A 13,201-nucleotide genomic window follows, 5' to 3' on the forward strand; every position below is an offset into this window, starting at 1 on the left:
AATTTAAACTACAATATAAACCACACAGTTTGAGTTATTTTATTCAAATCAAAAAGTTCAAATCAACAAAATTCAAACTAGCGAATCAAACGGGATCTATTTTGTGAAAAAGTTACAACATTGCTCTTTTTCATTTACATATGAATTTATGTATCTAGTTAGTTTAATGGCATTGGAATAGCTTATTGGCTATATATGTGTGATATTTGTTTACCTTCCGGTATTAAGCTTTTGTGTACCTTGTCTTGGCCGTTTATCACTCAGTTTCTAATGTACTTCTCACATCTCGTTATTGTCCAGTTGTATCAAAATATTTGTTAGGAGGTTTTGTTGCGTTTGGAGGAGACGTTTGGTTCATGGATTAGAATCATAAGATTAGAATTATTTTCGATTTACATGTATTTTTTGTGAGAGAAAATACTGTAACAAACCATAAATCATAATTCGAATCGGAGTACGAATCTTCCAACCAAATAACCTGTTTTGATTTGCTCGTTCTCTCCCCCTCTCTCTCTTCCTTTTCAAAACATGAAAGAGATATTAATACAAACAATAAAAATAAAAATAGGAATAGAACACAAAATATAACATAGAGAGGTCGGGTTTGAGGAGGCTTCGTTTTTTTTTTTTTTTAAATGGGGATTGTAACTTTGATCCCACGTGTAATCTTTATTTCTCATTTAAAAAAGGGTAAATAACATGAGGCATAAGCTTTTTAAAAAATAATAATAATAATAAATTACGGCTTCCAACATCTATTCATTTTCAATTGATGGGTCCAATACAAGGCATAAACTCCAAATTCAGGTTATCTATATATATGATTTCCAATGTCTCAAAATGTAATAATATTGATGAGGAGGATGGGAATAAAAGAGCTGTTAGGAAAATCAGAGAGAGAATAGTGATTGGAAGGCTCTACAATCTACATGCGAAACATCCTATTTATACGTTCTCGAATATTTGCCGTGCATGGTACAAGTACAACATAATCTTCAAGATCTCGATACCTGTTTTCTCATGGTGTTCTCGTGCTTTTCTTGAATCGCTTTTTTCCTGAGACTGATTTTGGTCTTTTTGTGGTTTCTCTCTTTCTTTTTTAATTTTGTTTTCAAAAAGAGATATTATGGTCAAGACTTGGAATATTACGTTGTTAAAGGATATGGTTATAAAACGTTATATTTTAGCATTTTATAAATTTAGAAGAAAATGTATCTTGGAATACTTATCCTAGCGTCGTCGTAAACCATAAAATTCTGAAGCTAGGAGGACATGTTAAGTCGTTTAGAATTGATTTTAAAATGATTTTATTTTTAATAAAAAATAAAAATGAGATTATTTTGAGAATCATTTTGAAACTGATTCTGAAATTGTGTTTGGTTGATTTTTTAAGAGATTATTTTGAGTATAATAAAAAAACGAAATCGTCTTTATTAATTAATATATTATAATATTATTAATAAGTACTAAAAAAATAAAAACAAAAAAAATGCAAACAACTTTAAACCGTTTTCTAATATTTTTAAAAAATCATTCTCACTATTTTTGTTTTTAAAATATTTACTAAACTTCATTTTTATTTTTTACTTCCTAAAATACCCGAAAACCATTTTCAAAAGCAGTTGTTCGAGTACGAAACAGGCGCATCTTCTCTATAAACGACAAGCAAATTTCTACCAGGAGACGAGAAATAATTTGTTCAACTTTACCACAATCGTCAGACTTTTAAAACCGCCGTGTCGTTTATATAAAAGAGACAACAAACCTTATGCTAAAACGACATGTAGTTACATAATTCTTGTTTCCTAGCAAGCGCTTTTAAACCGCCGAGTCCGACCAAATTGGCAGCGTCTTCTTCATTCCGCCGGTGGGCACTTGTCAGAGCCATTCTAGAGAGAGAAACAGTGTTCAGCTGTCACCGTCCGAAGAGCAGAAACGACGTCGTTGCCGTCGGAGATGGCGGAGCGCGATGGCGGCGGAGAGAAGCAATTGCCCAACGACAACAACAACAACAGCGGGGAGGTTCTGAGCATCCCGAGGGGTGGACCCCTCTACGTCCCCAATTTGGTCAGTCCCCTCACCAGTGTTCATCACTTCCAGTCTTCTCTTCTCCAAGAGCTTCAGGTAAATTTGTTGAATTTCTCTCTTTTCTCTTTTCTTTTTCTTGAGTGTTCTCTGGGTTTTTAACTATTTGAGCAATGTGTATGTTTTTTTTTTTTTTTTTTTTTAAGGATTTAGAGGTCGAGATTTCTTCTTCGGACGCAACCCTAGGTTTTGATGACGAAGAAGGAGATATTTCGTATGGGATTTTCTCAATTCTCATTCATGTCTTCGATTTTTCTTTTGAATTTAAATTTTGGGATTGAAAAGGGAAAAAAGAAGACTTGATTGTTGGGTTTACTTTGTTTTTCCTTGTAAATTGTGCAGAGTGGATGAGCTTAAAATCTTTACTGAAGAAGAGTTAGTAGATATGGCCATGAAAGAGGCATTCGAGGTTTTTTTTTCCTTCTGTTTTTCCACTATTTGCGCCAACGAAACTCTAAATAAGCTTTTCGGTATTTGATTTTTTTTTTTTTTTCTTTTTTCTCATCTTAATGGGGAATCATTTTCAGGAAGGAGAAAATCAGGAAAAGCCTTCAACACTAGCAGACAGGCTCTCCAATGAAGAGTAAGTCACATAATTTCCATTTATATAAAATGTCTATAAAAAAGTTGTTCATGTTGGTAAGCATAGTTTTAAGGTAATTGTGGGGAAATCTTAATGTGTTTTGACTGCTGTATATGAAAATTCAAGCCCTGCATTACCTAACTCTGGCTCATGTGTTAGCTCTGGTCACTTATTTGTTGATTATGAAGCTTGAGCTTGTCGAATATTCATTATTTTTTTATTATGAAGCTTGAGCTTGTCGGATATTCATTAATGGTTAAAATGTTATGTGAACTTGGGAGCATTATTCTGAGTTATTTTCTAATAAATCTTTTTGGCTTTTATGCATAAACTCTAGGAAAAAAGATGATAGTAAAATATCAAACAATAAAGATGTGTGTTCAGAAAACGCCACGAGAGAAACAAATGGTTCACTTGAAGATGGAATAATGAAAACATGCAGCTCAAGGAAGAAACAAAAAAGGATGGCACATCGGCACGCTGGTGAGGTACGGCTCCCATCAAAATATATCATTGTTTTGCCTCTCTCTGGATGATTGTTGCATTTATCACACAAAATTGGGTTCTTCACCTGTAAATTTGAAACTCTACACCAGATTCTTGAAAAGTTTGGCACGTTGCCTTTTTTTCCCTTCTTTTTTCCCGTTTCCTTACTTGGTTTTAATTTTTAAATGAACACCAGAATACCACATTGATCACCCTAATCTTTTTAACTGCTTTTGAGAGTCACTGAACCATTGAAATTTACAGATTCTGAAGTTTGTCCCAATGATGTTAGTCTTTATTTAATGTTGTTATTATTTGTTCCTCATAGGCCTAGATGTGGAAAAGGATCATGTAACTAGGTTCTCCCTTATCCCAATTCCCCCAGGAAAAAAAAAAAAAGAAAAAAAGGTGGGAGACAAGGCTCATTATTATACTCATGACTAGTTTTGTGATTCAGTGCCATTGTATGATGTTGTGTTTACGCTTGATAATTTATCCATTCATCATTACATTTACTAATTTCATTATGGCCAGGAAACATACATTGCTAAGGTGGAGGAACTTGCAAAAATTAAAAAGAAGCAGGATGAAGATAAAGCAGCTGTAAGACTGCACTCATTCAAGTCCGTACTAATACTATGACTGCAGCAGAGCGTATTTCATTTATCTATATGCATCTATTCTTTTTACTGATAGTTTCTTTTATTTTTCTCTAGCCCCAGTGGCAGAATAGTTGAGTGTGCCACTCCATCCTCTGAGAAAATTGAAAGGATGAAGCCCCTCAGATATGCAACCACACGAGCTAAGGTTTGCCCAAATATTGCATATTGTAGGATTTTGCTTTTTATTTACCACTTGGAAAATGCATTTAGAATTGGAAAGGTCTATGATTTTTTTAATCTAAGAGCCACTTTCTGTTTTACTTTCTATTTAAATTTTGACGTTGCTCATATTCATAAACTTTACTTTAGCAACCCTCTCGTCATCCGTCACTCTTCCCCTCTACAATTCTCATACAAAATTGCTTTATCTCTGTGGCCAGCTATAAATGTTTCTTCATATAATTTTGTTTAATTCACCTCTTTGACAGTTCAAAAGGATGGAAATTTGTATATATTCACAATGATATCTTAATGCAAAGCAGGTGAAGTCATCAAACAGTAATGAATACGTTAGTGTTGTGCATCCAGAAGTTGCCCTTTACGTGGAGGTTTACCATAACATAAAAAGATGGGTGAAGGTATGCCATATTTTTCATCCATATCCTTGATGAAATAAATTAAAGTGATGTCCTCTATTGTCTATTTTATCTATTTGCTATGATTCAGGTCCCGTTCATTTCACCGATTCGAGTTTAGAATTTGAATTTTGTTATAGTAAAAAGCTCTCAGAAATAGTCACATCTAACTTTTTTGTTACAGTAAAAAGCTCTCACATAAAGTCACATCTCAACTCGAATCAGAGAACTAAACGGGCCCTCAATATCTGGTGATTAATATAATTTCTTAGCACCTTGATGTGATGAAAAATTTGGGCTATCATAACTGTAAGCAATGGAAGATAGAAAAATTCTTTTATTCCTTAGTTTCAGAGAAATTGTATAGGGATTATATAGACTTGGTGATGTTTAATCTAATCCCTAAAACAGAGAAACAAAATCTGTAAATAAGGAAACAATACAAAGTCAAATATCCTCTCCTAATATCCGGATTCTCTATCTCCTAATATCCGGTCATACAACCATACAACTATTCCACAGCTCATAGTTTCCTAATTTACCGACACTCTCCCTCAATTTGGTACATAGATATTGATCATGCCCAACTTGCTTACACATGAATCAAATGACTGTCTCTGTAACCCTTTGGTGAAGAAGTCTGCAATTTGTTGAGTGGTTGGTAAGAATGGTACACAAATGACTCCATCTTCAAGTTTCGCCTTTATGAAGTGTGTCAATTTCTACATGCTTCGTACGATCATGTTGAACTGGGTTATTAGCAATACTGATAGCCACCTTGTTATCGCAGAATAGTTTCATGGGTAGTTCTTAGGTTCATGGAGGTCTTCCAGCACCTTCCTCAGCCACAGTATCCACAAATTCCTTGAGCCATTGCCCTGTATTCTTCTTCTGCACTACTTCTGGCTACCACATTCTGTTTTTTACTTCTCCATGTTACTAAATTTCTCCATAGAAAAGTACAATATCCAGAAGTGGATATTCAGTTAGTCACAGAACCTGCCCAGTCTGCATCAATATAGACTTCAATCTTTCGTTGATCACTTTTCTGGAAAAATAATCTTTTTCCAGGAGTTACTTTTAAGTATCTCAGAATTCTGTAAACAGTTTCCAAGTGTTCTTCATAGGGAGCATGCATAAACTGGCTTACCATGCTAACGGCAAAAGAGATATCTGGTTGAGTGTGGGATAAATGATCAACTTTCCCACTAGACGTTGATATCGGCCTGTATCAACCGGAACTCCTTCCCTGATCTCTCCAAGTTTTGAGTTAGGCTCCATAGGAGTATTTGAAGGCTTGCATCCACTCATACCGGTTTTCCAAGAGATCTAGAATATACTTCTTTTGAGAAATTACTATGCCCTTTTTTGATCTAGCAATTTCCATTCCAAGAAAGTATCTAAGAGAACCTAGATCTTTAATCTCAAATTCGGTTGAGAGATTTTTCTTCAATTTGTCCATTTCCTCAGTGTCATCACCAGTGAGAACGATATCGTCCACATACACAATCAAGACAGCAATTCTACTTTCTACAGAAATCTTTATGAACAAAGGGTGATCTGACTGCCCCTGTAAGAACCCTTGAGACTTTACAAATCTGGCAAATTTGTTGAACCAGGCCCTCGGAGATTGTTTAAGTCCATATAAGGACTTTTTCAACCTGCAAATCTTCTTCCCGAGCTTTGTATAAGGACACCCTTGAGACGTTACATATAAGGACTTTATGAGTAATCAATGCCATAGGTTTGTGTAAACCCCTTGGCAACCAACCGGGCTTTGTATCTCTCAAGAGATCCATCAGAATTGTACTTCAGGGTGAACACCCATTTACACCCAACTGGTGTTTTCCCTTCCAGACGATCCACTTTCTCCCAAGTTTTATTCCTCTCAAGAGCTCTCATCTCTTCAAGGACTGCCTCCCTCCACTCAGGAACTTCGAGAGCATCCTGTATATTCTTTGGAATAGCAATACAAGACAATTTTGAGGTAAATGCCCAAAATGATGGAGACAGGCTCTCATAGGATAAAAAGTATACAACGGATGTTTAGTACACGTCCTAGTGCCTTTCCTAAGAGCAATGGGAAGATTCAAATTTTCATCTAACTTTGGAATAGAAATCGGTTCAGAAGACTCAGACTCAATAGGAATAGGACTAAACTTACTTGACTGATTTTCACCCCTTGGATTTGTTCCCAGGTTAGATTCTTGGCCATGCTCCAAGTCGTTGGTCTTTTTAGCTGTTCTGGATACTTCCTCGAATAGACTTTCCCTTTAAAGTGAAGTCCATCTTGCCTCGCACACATCTCGTTTCCTTCTGGAGTTTGATTTTGTAATGGCACAGAAGGTTGATTACCATTATTTGAGGTATCTTCATTTTCAATGTTTACCATGGTCTCAGATTCATTGTTTTTTTCCTTTTCATGGGATAAAAAATCTTCCAATAACCAATTAAAAGACGAAGAATCTTCACTTGATGTCTCCCTCTGAAGATGAGTTTTAAAAATAGATTTGTCTTCAAAGAAGGTGACATCCATGGAGATAAAAAAAAATTTTGGATATTGGATCAAAACATTTGTACACTTTTTGAGTCGAAGGATAACCAACAAAAACATATTTTCTTGCTCTAGGATCAAGTTTTCCGCGATTGATATCATGAATGTGTACAAATGCAGTACAACCAAAGACTTTAAAGGGAAGATCATGTGAGAGCCGAGAGGAAGCAAAATGTTCCTTAAAACAATTTAAAGGGGTTTCAAATTTTAAAATTTTCAAAGGCATTCTATTAATCAGATATGTAGATATGAGAACAGCTTCACCCTATAAATATTTAGGAACATTATTAAAAAGCATTAATGTTGACGAATCTCTCAAGATTCGTTGACTCATATTATTAGGGAAATCATTCCCTGATTTGTCTCTGATTGTTCCCTGATTTTTCTCTGATTCTCAAGGAAATCATTCCATGATTTGTCTAGTCAATGGTAGGATTCTTAGGGATAGTTTCCTGATTTATTGAGTCAATGCAAGCTATCAGTGATAGGATAGTTAGCTGTCAATTTCAGAAAATAATTCCTTGATTCTTTTGTAATTAAGACTTTCCTAGTATAAGTTGTATACTAAAATACTCTGTACACTATAAATAGCTGTAAGCTTTTCCTCAATGAATATAATAAAAAACATACAGTAAGAACGTGTTTGTTCATGGTATCAGAGCCTTACACGATTTTCTGTTGAAAAAAAAAACTGTTCACTGTCATTTCTTCTTTAGCCTTTAATCACCCAGAGAAATGTCAGAAATCTCTGAAACCGGTAACAGTACCACAAATGTCGACCTAAACCTTGATTCAACCCAAATTTCCCAGCCACAAACAGGTGAATACCAAAACCTACAACCCTCCTTTAAACTCAACAGCCGAAATTACCTAGTGTGGTCCCAACTAGTTAGAACCTTTCTTAAAGGAAAAGGCAAATTGAATCACTTGATAGGCCCTATACCGAAGGAGGATGATCCAAAGTTTGAGGCTTGGGATGTAGAAGACTCGTCAATCATGACATGGCTTTGGAACTCGATGCAGCCCGAGATTAGTGGCAACCTTATGTTCCTGCCCACATCAAAAGACATCTGGCATACTGTGAAGCATACCTATTCAAAGGTGCGTGATGCAGCCTTAGTCTATGAAATTAAGACAAAAATTCACTCAACCAAGCAAGATAATCTCTCAGTCACTGTTTATTATAGCAAGATGAAAAATTTGTGGATTGAACTCAATTATACCAAAACTTTAAGATGAAGTGCAGCGAAGATGCTGCAATGATGCTAAAATTTGTTGAAGGATAAAGGGTTTACGAGTTCTTGGCTGGCTTGAATGTTGAATATGACCAAGTTCGTGTGCAAATACTTGGAAAGGATTCTCTGCCAACCCTGAGTGAAGTCTTTTCTACTGTCCGAGGTGAAGGAGAGGCGTCATGCTTGAAACTCCACCAAGTGAGAGCTCGGCCTTAATTGTCTCAGTTCCTACTGCTGCCTTAATTGTCTCAGTTCCTACTGCTGCTGTCTCGGTTCCTAGTGTTGCTGTTGCTGCCCCTCAAAACTCACAACAGAACACCAACCGGATAGAGAACAGGTCATTCAACAAATTAACAAATAATAGAGATGGTTTGTTATGTAACTACTGCAAGAAAACGGGACACACTAAGGACATTTGTTGGAAGCTGCATGGAAAACCACTGAAAATAATTCCCAGATGAAATTTCAGCCTCGGAACTATCAAGCCAATGCTGTTCATGCAAAGGAAAAAGATACAACTACTACAACAGAATAATTGAGTGGATTCAATCGAGAAGAGATTGAAAAACTCCGCAGTTTTCTAACAGCAATGGATAAACCGGTGGGGTTGTGCTCCATGGCCCAATCAGGTAAGTATTCTATGACCCGTCCTCTAAGTGATTCAAAGAGCAACTATAATGGAATTTGGCTAGTAGACTATGGTGGTAAGTATTCTATGACCCGTCCTCTAAGTGATTCAAAGAGCAACTATAATGGAATTTGGCTAGTAGACTATGGTGCAACCGACCGTATGACAAACTCCTCAAACCATTTTTCATCCTACACCCCATGTCCTGGTAACCAAAAAATAAAAACAGCCACGTATCTCATTAATCGACTACCCAATAGAGTATTACAAAATAGGTCTTCTATTGACGTATTGTCATAATCATTTCCTCATATAAAACACTCACAACTTCCTTTACAAATTTTTGGTTGCATTGCCTATGTTCACATTCAGCAAAAAGACCAAAATAGTAAACTTGATCCAAGAGCCTTAAAGTCAATTTTCTTAGGATATTCTGTTGTGAAAAATCGTAACGCAAGTATACGCTATCGCAATCAAGTAATATAATAGTGAATAAGAATATCGTCCCACAAGTATTGTTGTTTACTAATTACTGAAATTATATTAACCCTAATTTTATTTGAATACTTGAAAAGAGAGTTTATAAAATTAAGTAAAGTAAAACTAAAACAATTAAATAAATTAAACAATGCTAAGCAATGGATGAAAATTCAATAGATTAAGATTCTAGGGTTTCCGATTTCACCAAATTAATCATGTTCAAATTCTCATAATTCAAGAAAATTAATATTCAATCCTATACTGACAGCAATTTCTCTAAAGCAATTATTATTCTTTCCCAAGTAACAATAATATTAATCCAACAAGCAAAATTTACATCTCTATCAGACTTCTAAACCTGTTGAAAATCATTAAGTGCAAGAAATTCAAAAGAACTGCACAAGCATCATAGATATCTCTATCCTATGAACAACTCATGGTATTTCAATTAAGAGCTTATTCAATTATCACCTCTCAGTCTCAAATCAAATACAAAATCATGTAATAGTTGACCAAACAATCACAAGCATTAAGAATAAATTGAAATACTCAGCATATATGGATTAAACATCAATTACTTAAAAAGAAGATTGAGAATTCGAACATTTATAATCCGACTACATCGTAGTCCTAGAAAAAGGAATTAGTTCATCTCTAAACAAAATAAATTCCTAAACAAAGTCTTAATCATTGGAAAGGAAAGAAAAGAACTAGTTTGGAGTTGAATTGAAGCGTCTCTGTCTCCGGATTTGAGCCGTTCTTCTTCTCGGTCTCAATTCTCATTTTCTTCTCTTGAATCTTCTCTCAAAAGTCAGCCGTCATTTCATAGTCTAAAAGTCTCTTCTAATTGCCCTAGAATTATCTATTTATATGTTTCGGAGCGTTAGGGTCAAAACGGGTAAGTTTTCTCGCGATTGGCCTTCAAAACGCGTAATTTCTCGCGTCGTAGCGCTGCGGCGCTGAGTTTCTAGCGCTGCGGCGCTGTTGTGTCAAACTGCTGGGTGCTGCGGCGCTGTAATGGGCGCCTAAGCGCTGCCCATTCTGCCCAGTGCACAAATTCTGCCGGATTTCAGCGCCGCGGCGCTACAAACTGGCGCCAAAGCGCCACCAGTTCTGCCCAAATTGCTAATTCCGTATAACTCAGTGCCAAGACGCTACAGATTGGCGCCTAAGCGCTATGATTGCCGTCTTTTTCCACCGAAATTTGTCCAAAACCTTCCAAATCATAGACTTCCACCTATCCTTCAAACAAATAACGAAAACACACATAAAAACTAACAAAAACCTCGAAACCAACTAGATATTAAGTATAAAACGATACCAAATGAGCGAGTAAAACTCACTCATCAAATACCCCCAAACTTAATATTTTGCTAGTCCTCGAGCAAAACAAAAATGAAAGAAAGAAAACTAAATAGAAATGAAAACACAAATAATATGAAACATAAATAAATGAAACCTTGCTTGAGTATTGATCCGGCGTTGTTTCACAAAAAATGCCTCAGAGGTCTCACATAAGTTACAGCTCAAGAAAGACTTTAAACTTTTTGAAAGTTTAGAATTTCAACTCGAATGCTAATCTCAACCCCACCTAAGACTCCTTATGTGTGTGTGTGAATAATCAATTACACATATCCAAATGCAACTTAGATGAGTTTATGCAATTAAGTGAATCAAGGTAGATCTATGATTTTTCGAACTCTATAGACTTACTTTTCTTATCACTCTCCACTAATGTCGGTTAACAAACCACCAAGGATCAATAGGACTTTATTAAGCTTGAATTGAATGGCTAGGGATTAAGGTAGGATAAACGGATATCAATGAGGCTCTGAATTCCCTAAACTCATCAATTACTCTAGGATCCTCTTGTAGAACTTCTAACTCAATATCCCAATACATCTGCCATTTGCCATCAACATTCTTGTCTCCACTCTTTATTTTTTTTCTCTCTTTTTTTTTGATTTTTTTTTGTTTTTTGATTTTTTTTTTGATTTTTTTAATAATACGACAAATACAGAATTTTTCATTGGAGACATCAAACAAATTATAGAAAATATCAATACACCTCTCAATTCCAAACACAACTCAACGTGCATCCTAGAATAATCAACAAACTCAAGGGAAAGGGTGAATGATAGGATTTATTTAAAGGCTAAGCTAATAACTTGGATGACAAAGAAAAATTTAATCAGGCTCAAAGAGGTGACTAGGGATATTATTACAACAGGGTAAGTTTAAATTGCTCAAACGATCCAAAAATGGCCTAAATCATTTCCTTAGTGATAAATTGCCTGGGATTTCGCCTCGAGTGATAATCAAACAAGTTCTAGAGTCCGGTGAGATCTTAAGAAACACGAAATTCACATAAATTTTCTCTAAGTTCACAAAATGACCAAGTGTTCTTAGTTATGTGCTCAACAATGTAAGGAAATCTTAAGTAGAGCAAAGCCAACAAACAAGTCAAGCACACAAACAATTAAATTATTCATTGTCTCTCAGAAGCCATAGTTAAGTTCAATCATTGTCTCATCATTGGCCGGGGCGAAACAAGCCGAAACAACGCTCAAATTTTTTTTTTTAATCAACTGAATAAAATAACATAAAATAAGATAGTTAACTCCCCTAAACTTAAAACTGACATTGTCCTCAATGGAAAAGTAAAGCAAGAGAGTTTAGAGGATTTTCCTGAGTAGTTGTCAGTCAGTGTCTTCATTGGGTGCAAGAGGAGGTGCGGAAGTTGCAAGGTTTTTATTTTATTTTATTGGAGGTAGCGCCAAGGCGCTGCATGGTAGCGCCAAAGCGCTACGTGCTCTGCCATTTTTTTCCAAAACGCTATCTTTTGAGCTCCAAAGCGCTATTGTTGCTGCCAAATCTGTGCTTTCATTCTTGCTAATGCCTGCTTGAGTTTCGTTTCAATTGCAAATCCTTAGAGCAACCCCAAAACTTGTTTATTAACTTTAATGTCTTCAGTCGGACGTTTGGAGAAGTGCTCGTCAAATAGCGACTTTTCGCCCACAATAAGTGTCATACAACACGATATATGGGTCTAGATTATGGATGCCCTCAAGCTTGGCATGATTTAGAAGTATTCGGCTCATTGTTCCAACACGATTTCGCTTTGATTAATGATGAGCTTGGAAGGAGAACTTTTCTTTGGGCTCGATCATGTAGAGGACATAATATGGTGATGGTGGTGTCGGAGGGAAGTAAGGATCCGTTGTTGGTGTGTATGATAAAATCACAAATGAGCTCAATTCAATGCCCTTGTATGCTTCTTCATCCTCTAACGGTTCTCGTACCTCTTTTTCATCTAGGAAATCCTCAAATAATCCCTCTAATTTCTCTTCACTCTCAACTTCGCTATCCATAGCCATGCATGAAATTTGGTCTTTATAAAACTCATGGTTTTGGATGGACACCTCGTTTCTTAGCAAATCGGTGTCGGCACTACGAGAGTCCATCTGTGCTAAGGCTTGAGCAAAAATAAATTTGAAGGGTTCTTGTTCTTCTTCTTGAGGCTCATCTTCTTTTAGAGGCTTGAATTCCCTTGACAAATTCTCTTGAATGTACCAATCTTGATAAAACTTCACCATATCGTCTGTCATTTGGTAGGCTTCATCCTCGGGTCTTTCACAGAATGGGGTTGTATCATAGCCATATTTCACCCAACTTTTGGTTGCTATGCTCAATCCTTTAATGAAGATTTGAAGTTGAAGCCACTTTGGAATACCATATTGCGGAAACCTAGCCAATAGCTCATTATATCTCTCCCAAGCTTGATGAAGCAGTTCAGTGTCGTGTTGAGCAAAAGTGATGATGGCTTGGCCCATATCCAACTTAGTCATCATTTTTTTTTTTATTTTACCTGCTGAAAGAAAAAACTCGAAAAACAAAATTAGAAGAAAAACAC

At 36.0% G+C, this 13,201-nt stretch overlaps 1 protein-coding gene across 1 annotated transcript in view; it reads left to right on the plus strand.

Annotated features, from left to right (window-relative positions):
- Positions 1 to 1,864: 1,864 nt before the first annotated feature.
- The window catches only part of LOC21395901 (snRNA-activating protein complex subunit), an 18,662-nt gene continuing 7,325 nt past the window's right edge, over positions 1,865 to 13,201 (plus strand). Inside the window, exons 1-8 of the mRNA XM_024172071.1 lie at positions 1,865 to 2,124; positions 2,232 to 2,299; positions 2,428 to 2,494; positions 2,613 to 2,668; positions 3,006 to 3,156; positions 3,689 to 3,777; positions 3,871 to 3,961; positions 4,299 to 4,394. Of these exons, the coding sequence (XP_024027839.1) occupies positions 1,957 to 2,124; positions 2,232 to 2,299; positions 2,428 to 2,494; positions 2,613 to 2,668; positions 3,006 to 3,156; positions 3,689 to 3,777; positions 3,871 to 3,961; positions 4,299 to 4,394 (786 nt within the window). The 5' untranslated portion in view covers positions 1,865 to 1,956. The remainder of the gene's footprint in view (positions 2,125 to 2,231; positions 2,300 to 2,427; positions 2,495 to 2,612; positions 2,669 to 3,005; positions 3,157 to 3,688; positions 3,778 to 3,870; positions 3,962 to 4,298; positions 4,395 to 13,201) is intronic.

This window comes from Morus notabilis, unplaced genomic scaffold (assembly GCF_000414095.1).
Source record: "Morus notabilis unplaced genomic scaffold, ASM41409v2 Scaffold702, whole genome shotgun sequence".
Taxonomy (NCBI): Eukaryota; Viridiplantae; Streptophyta; class Magnoliopsida; order Rosales; family Moraceae; genus Morus; species Morus notabilis.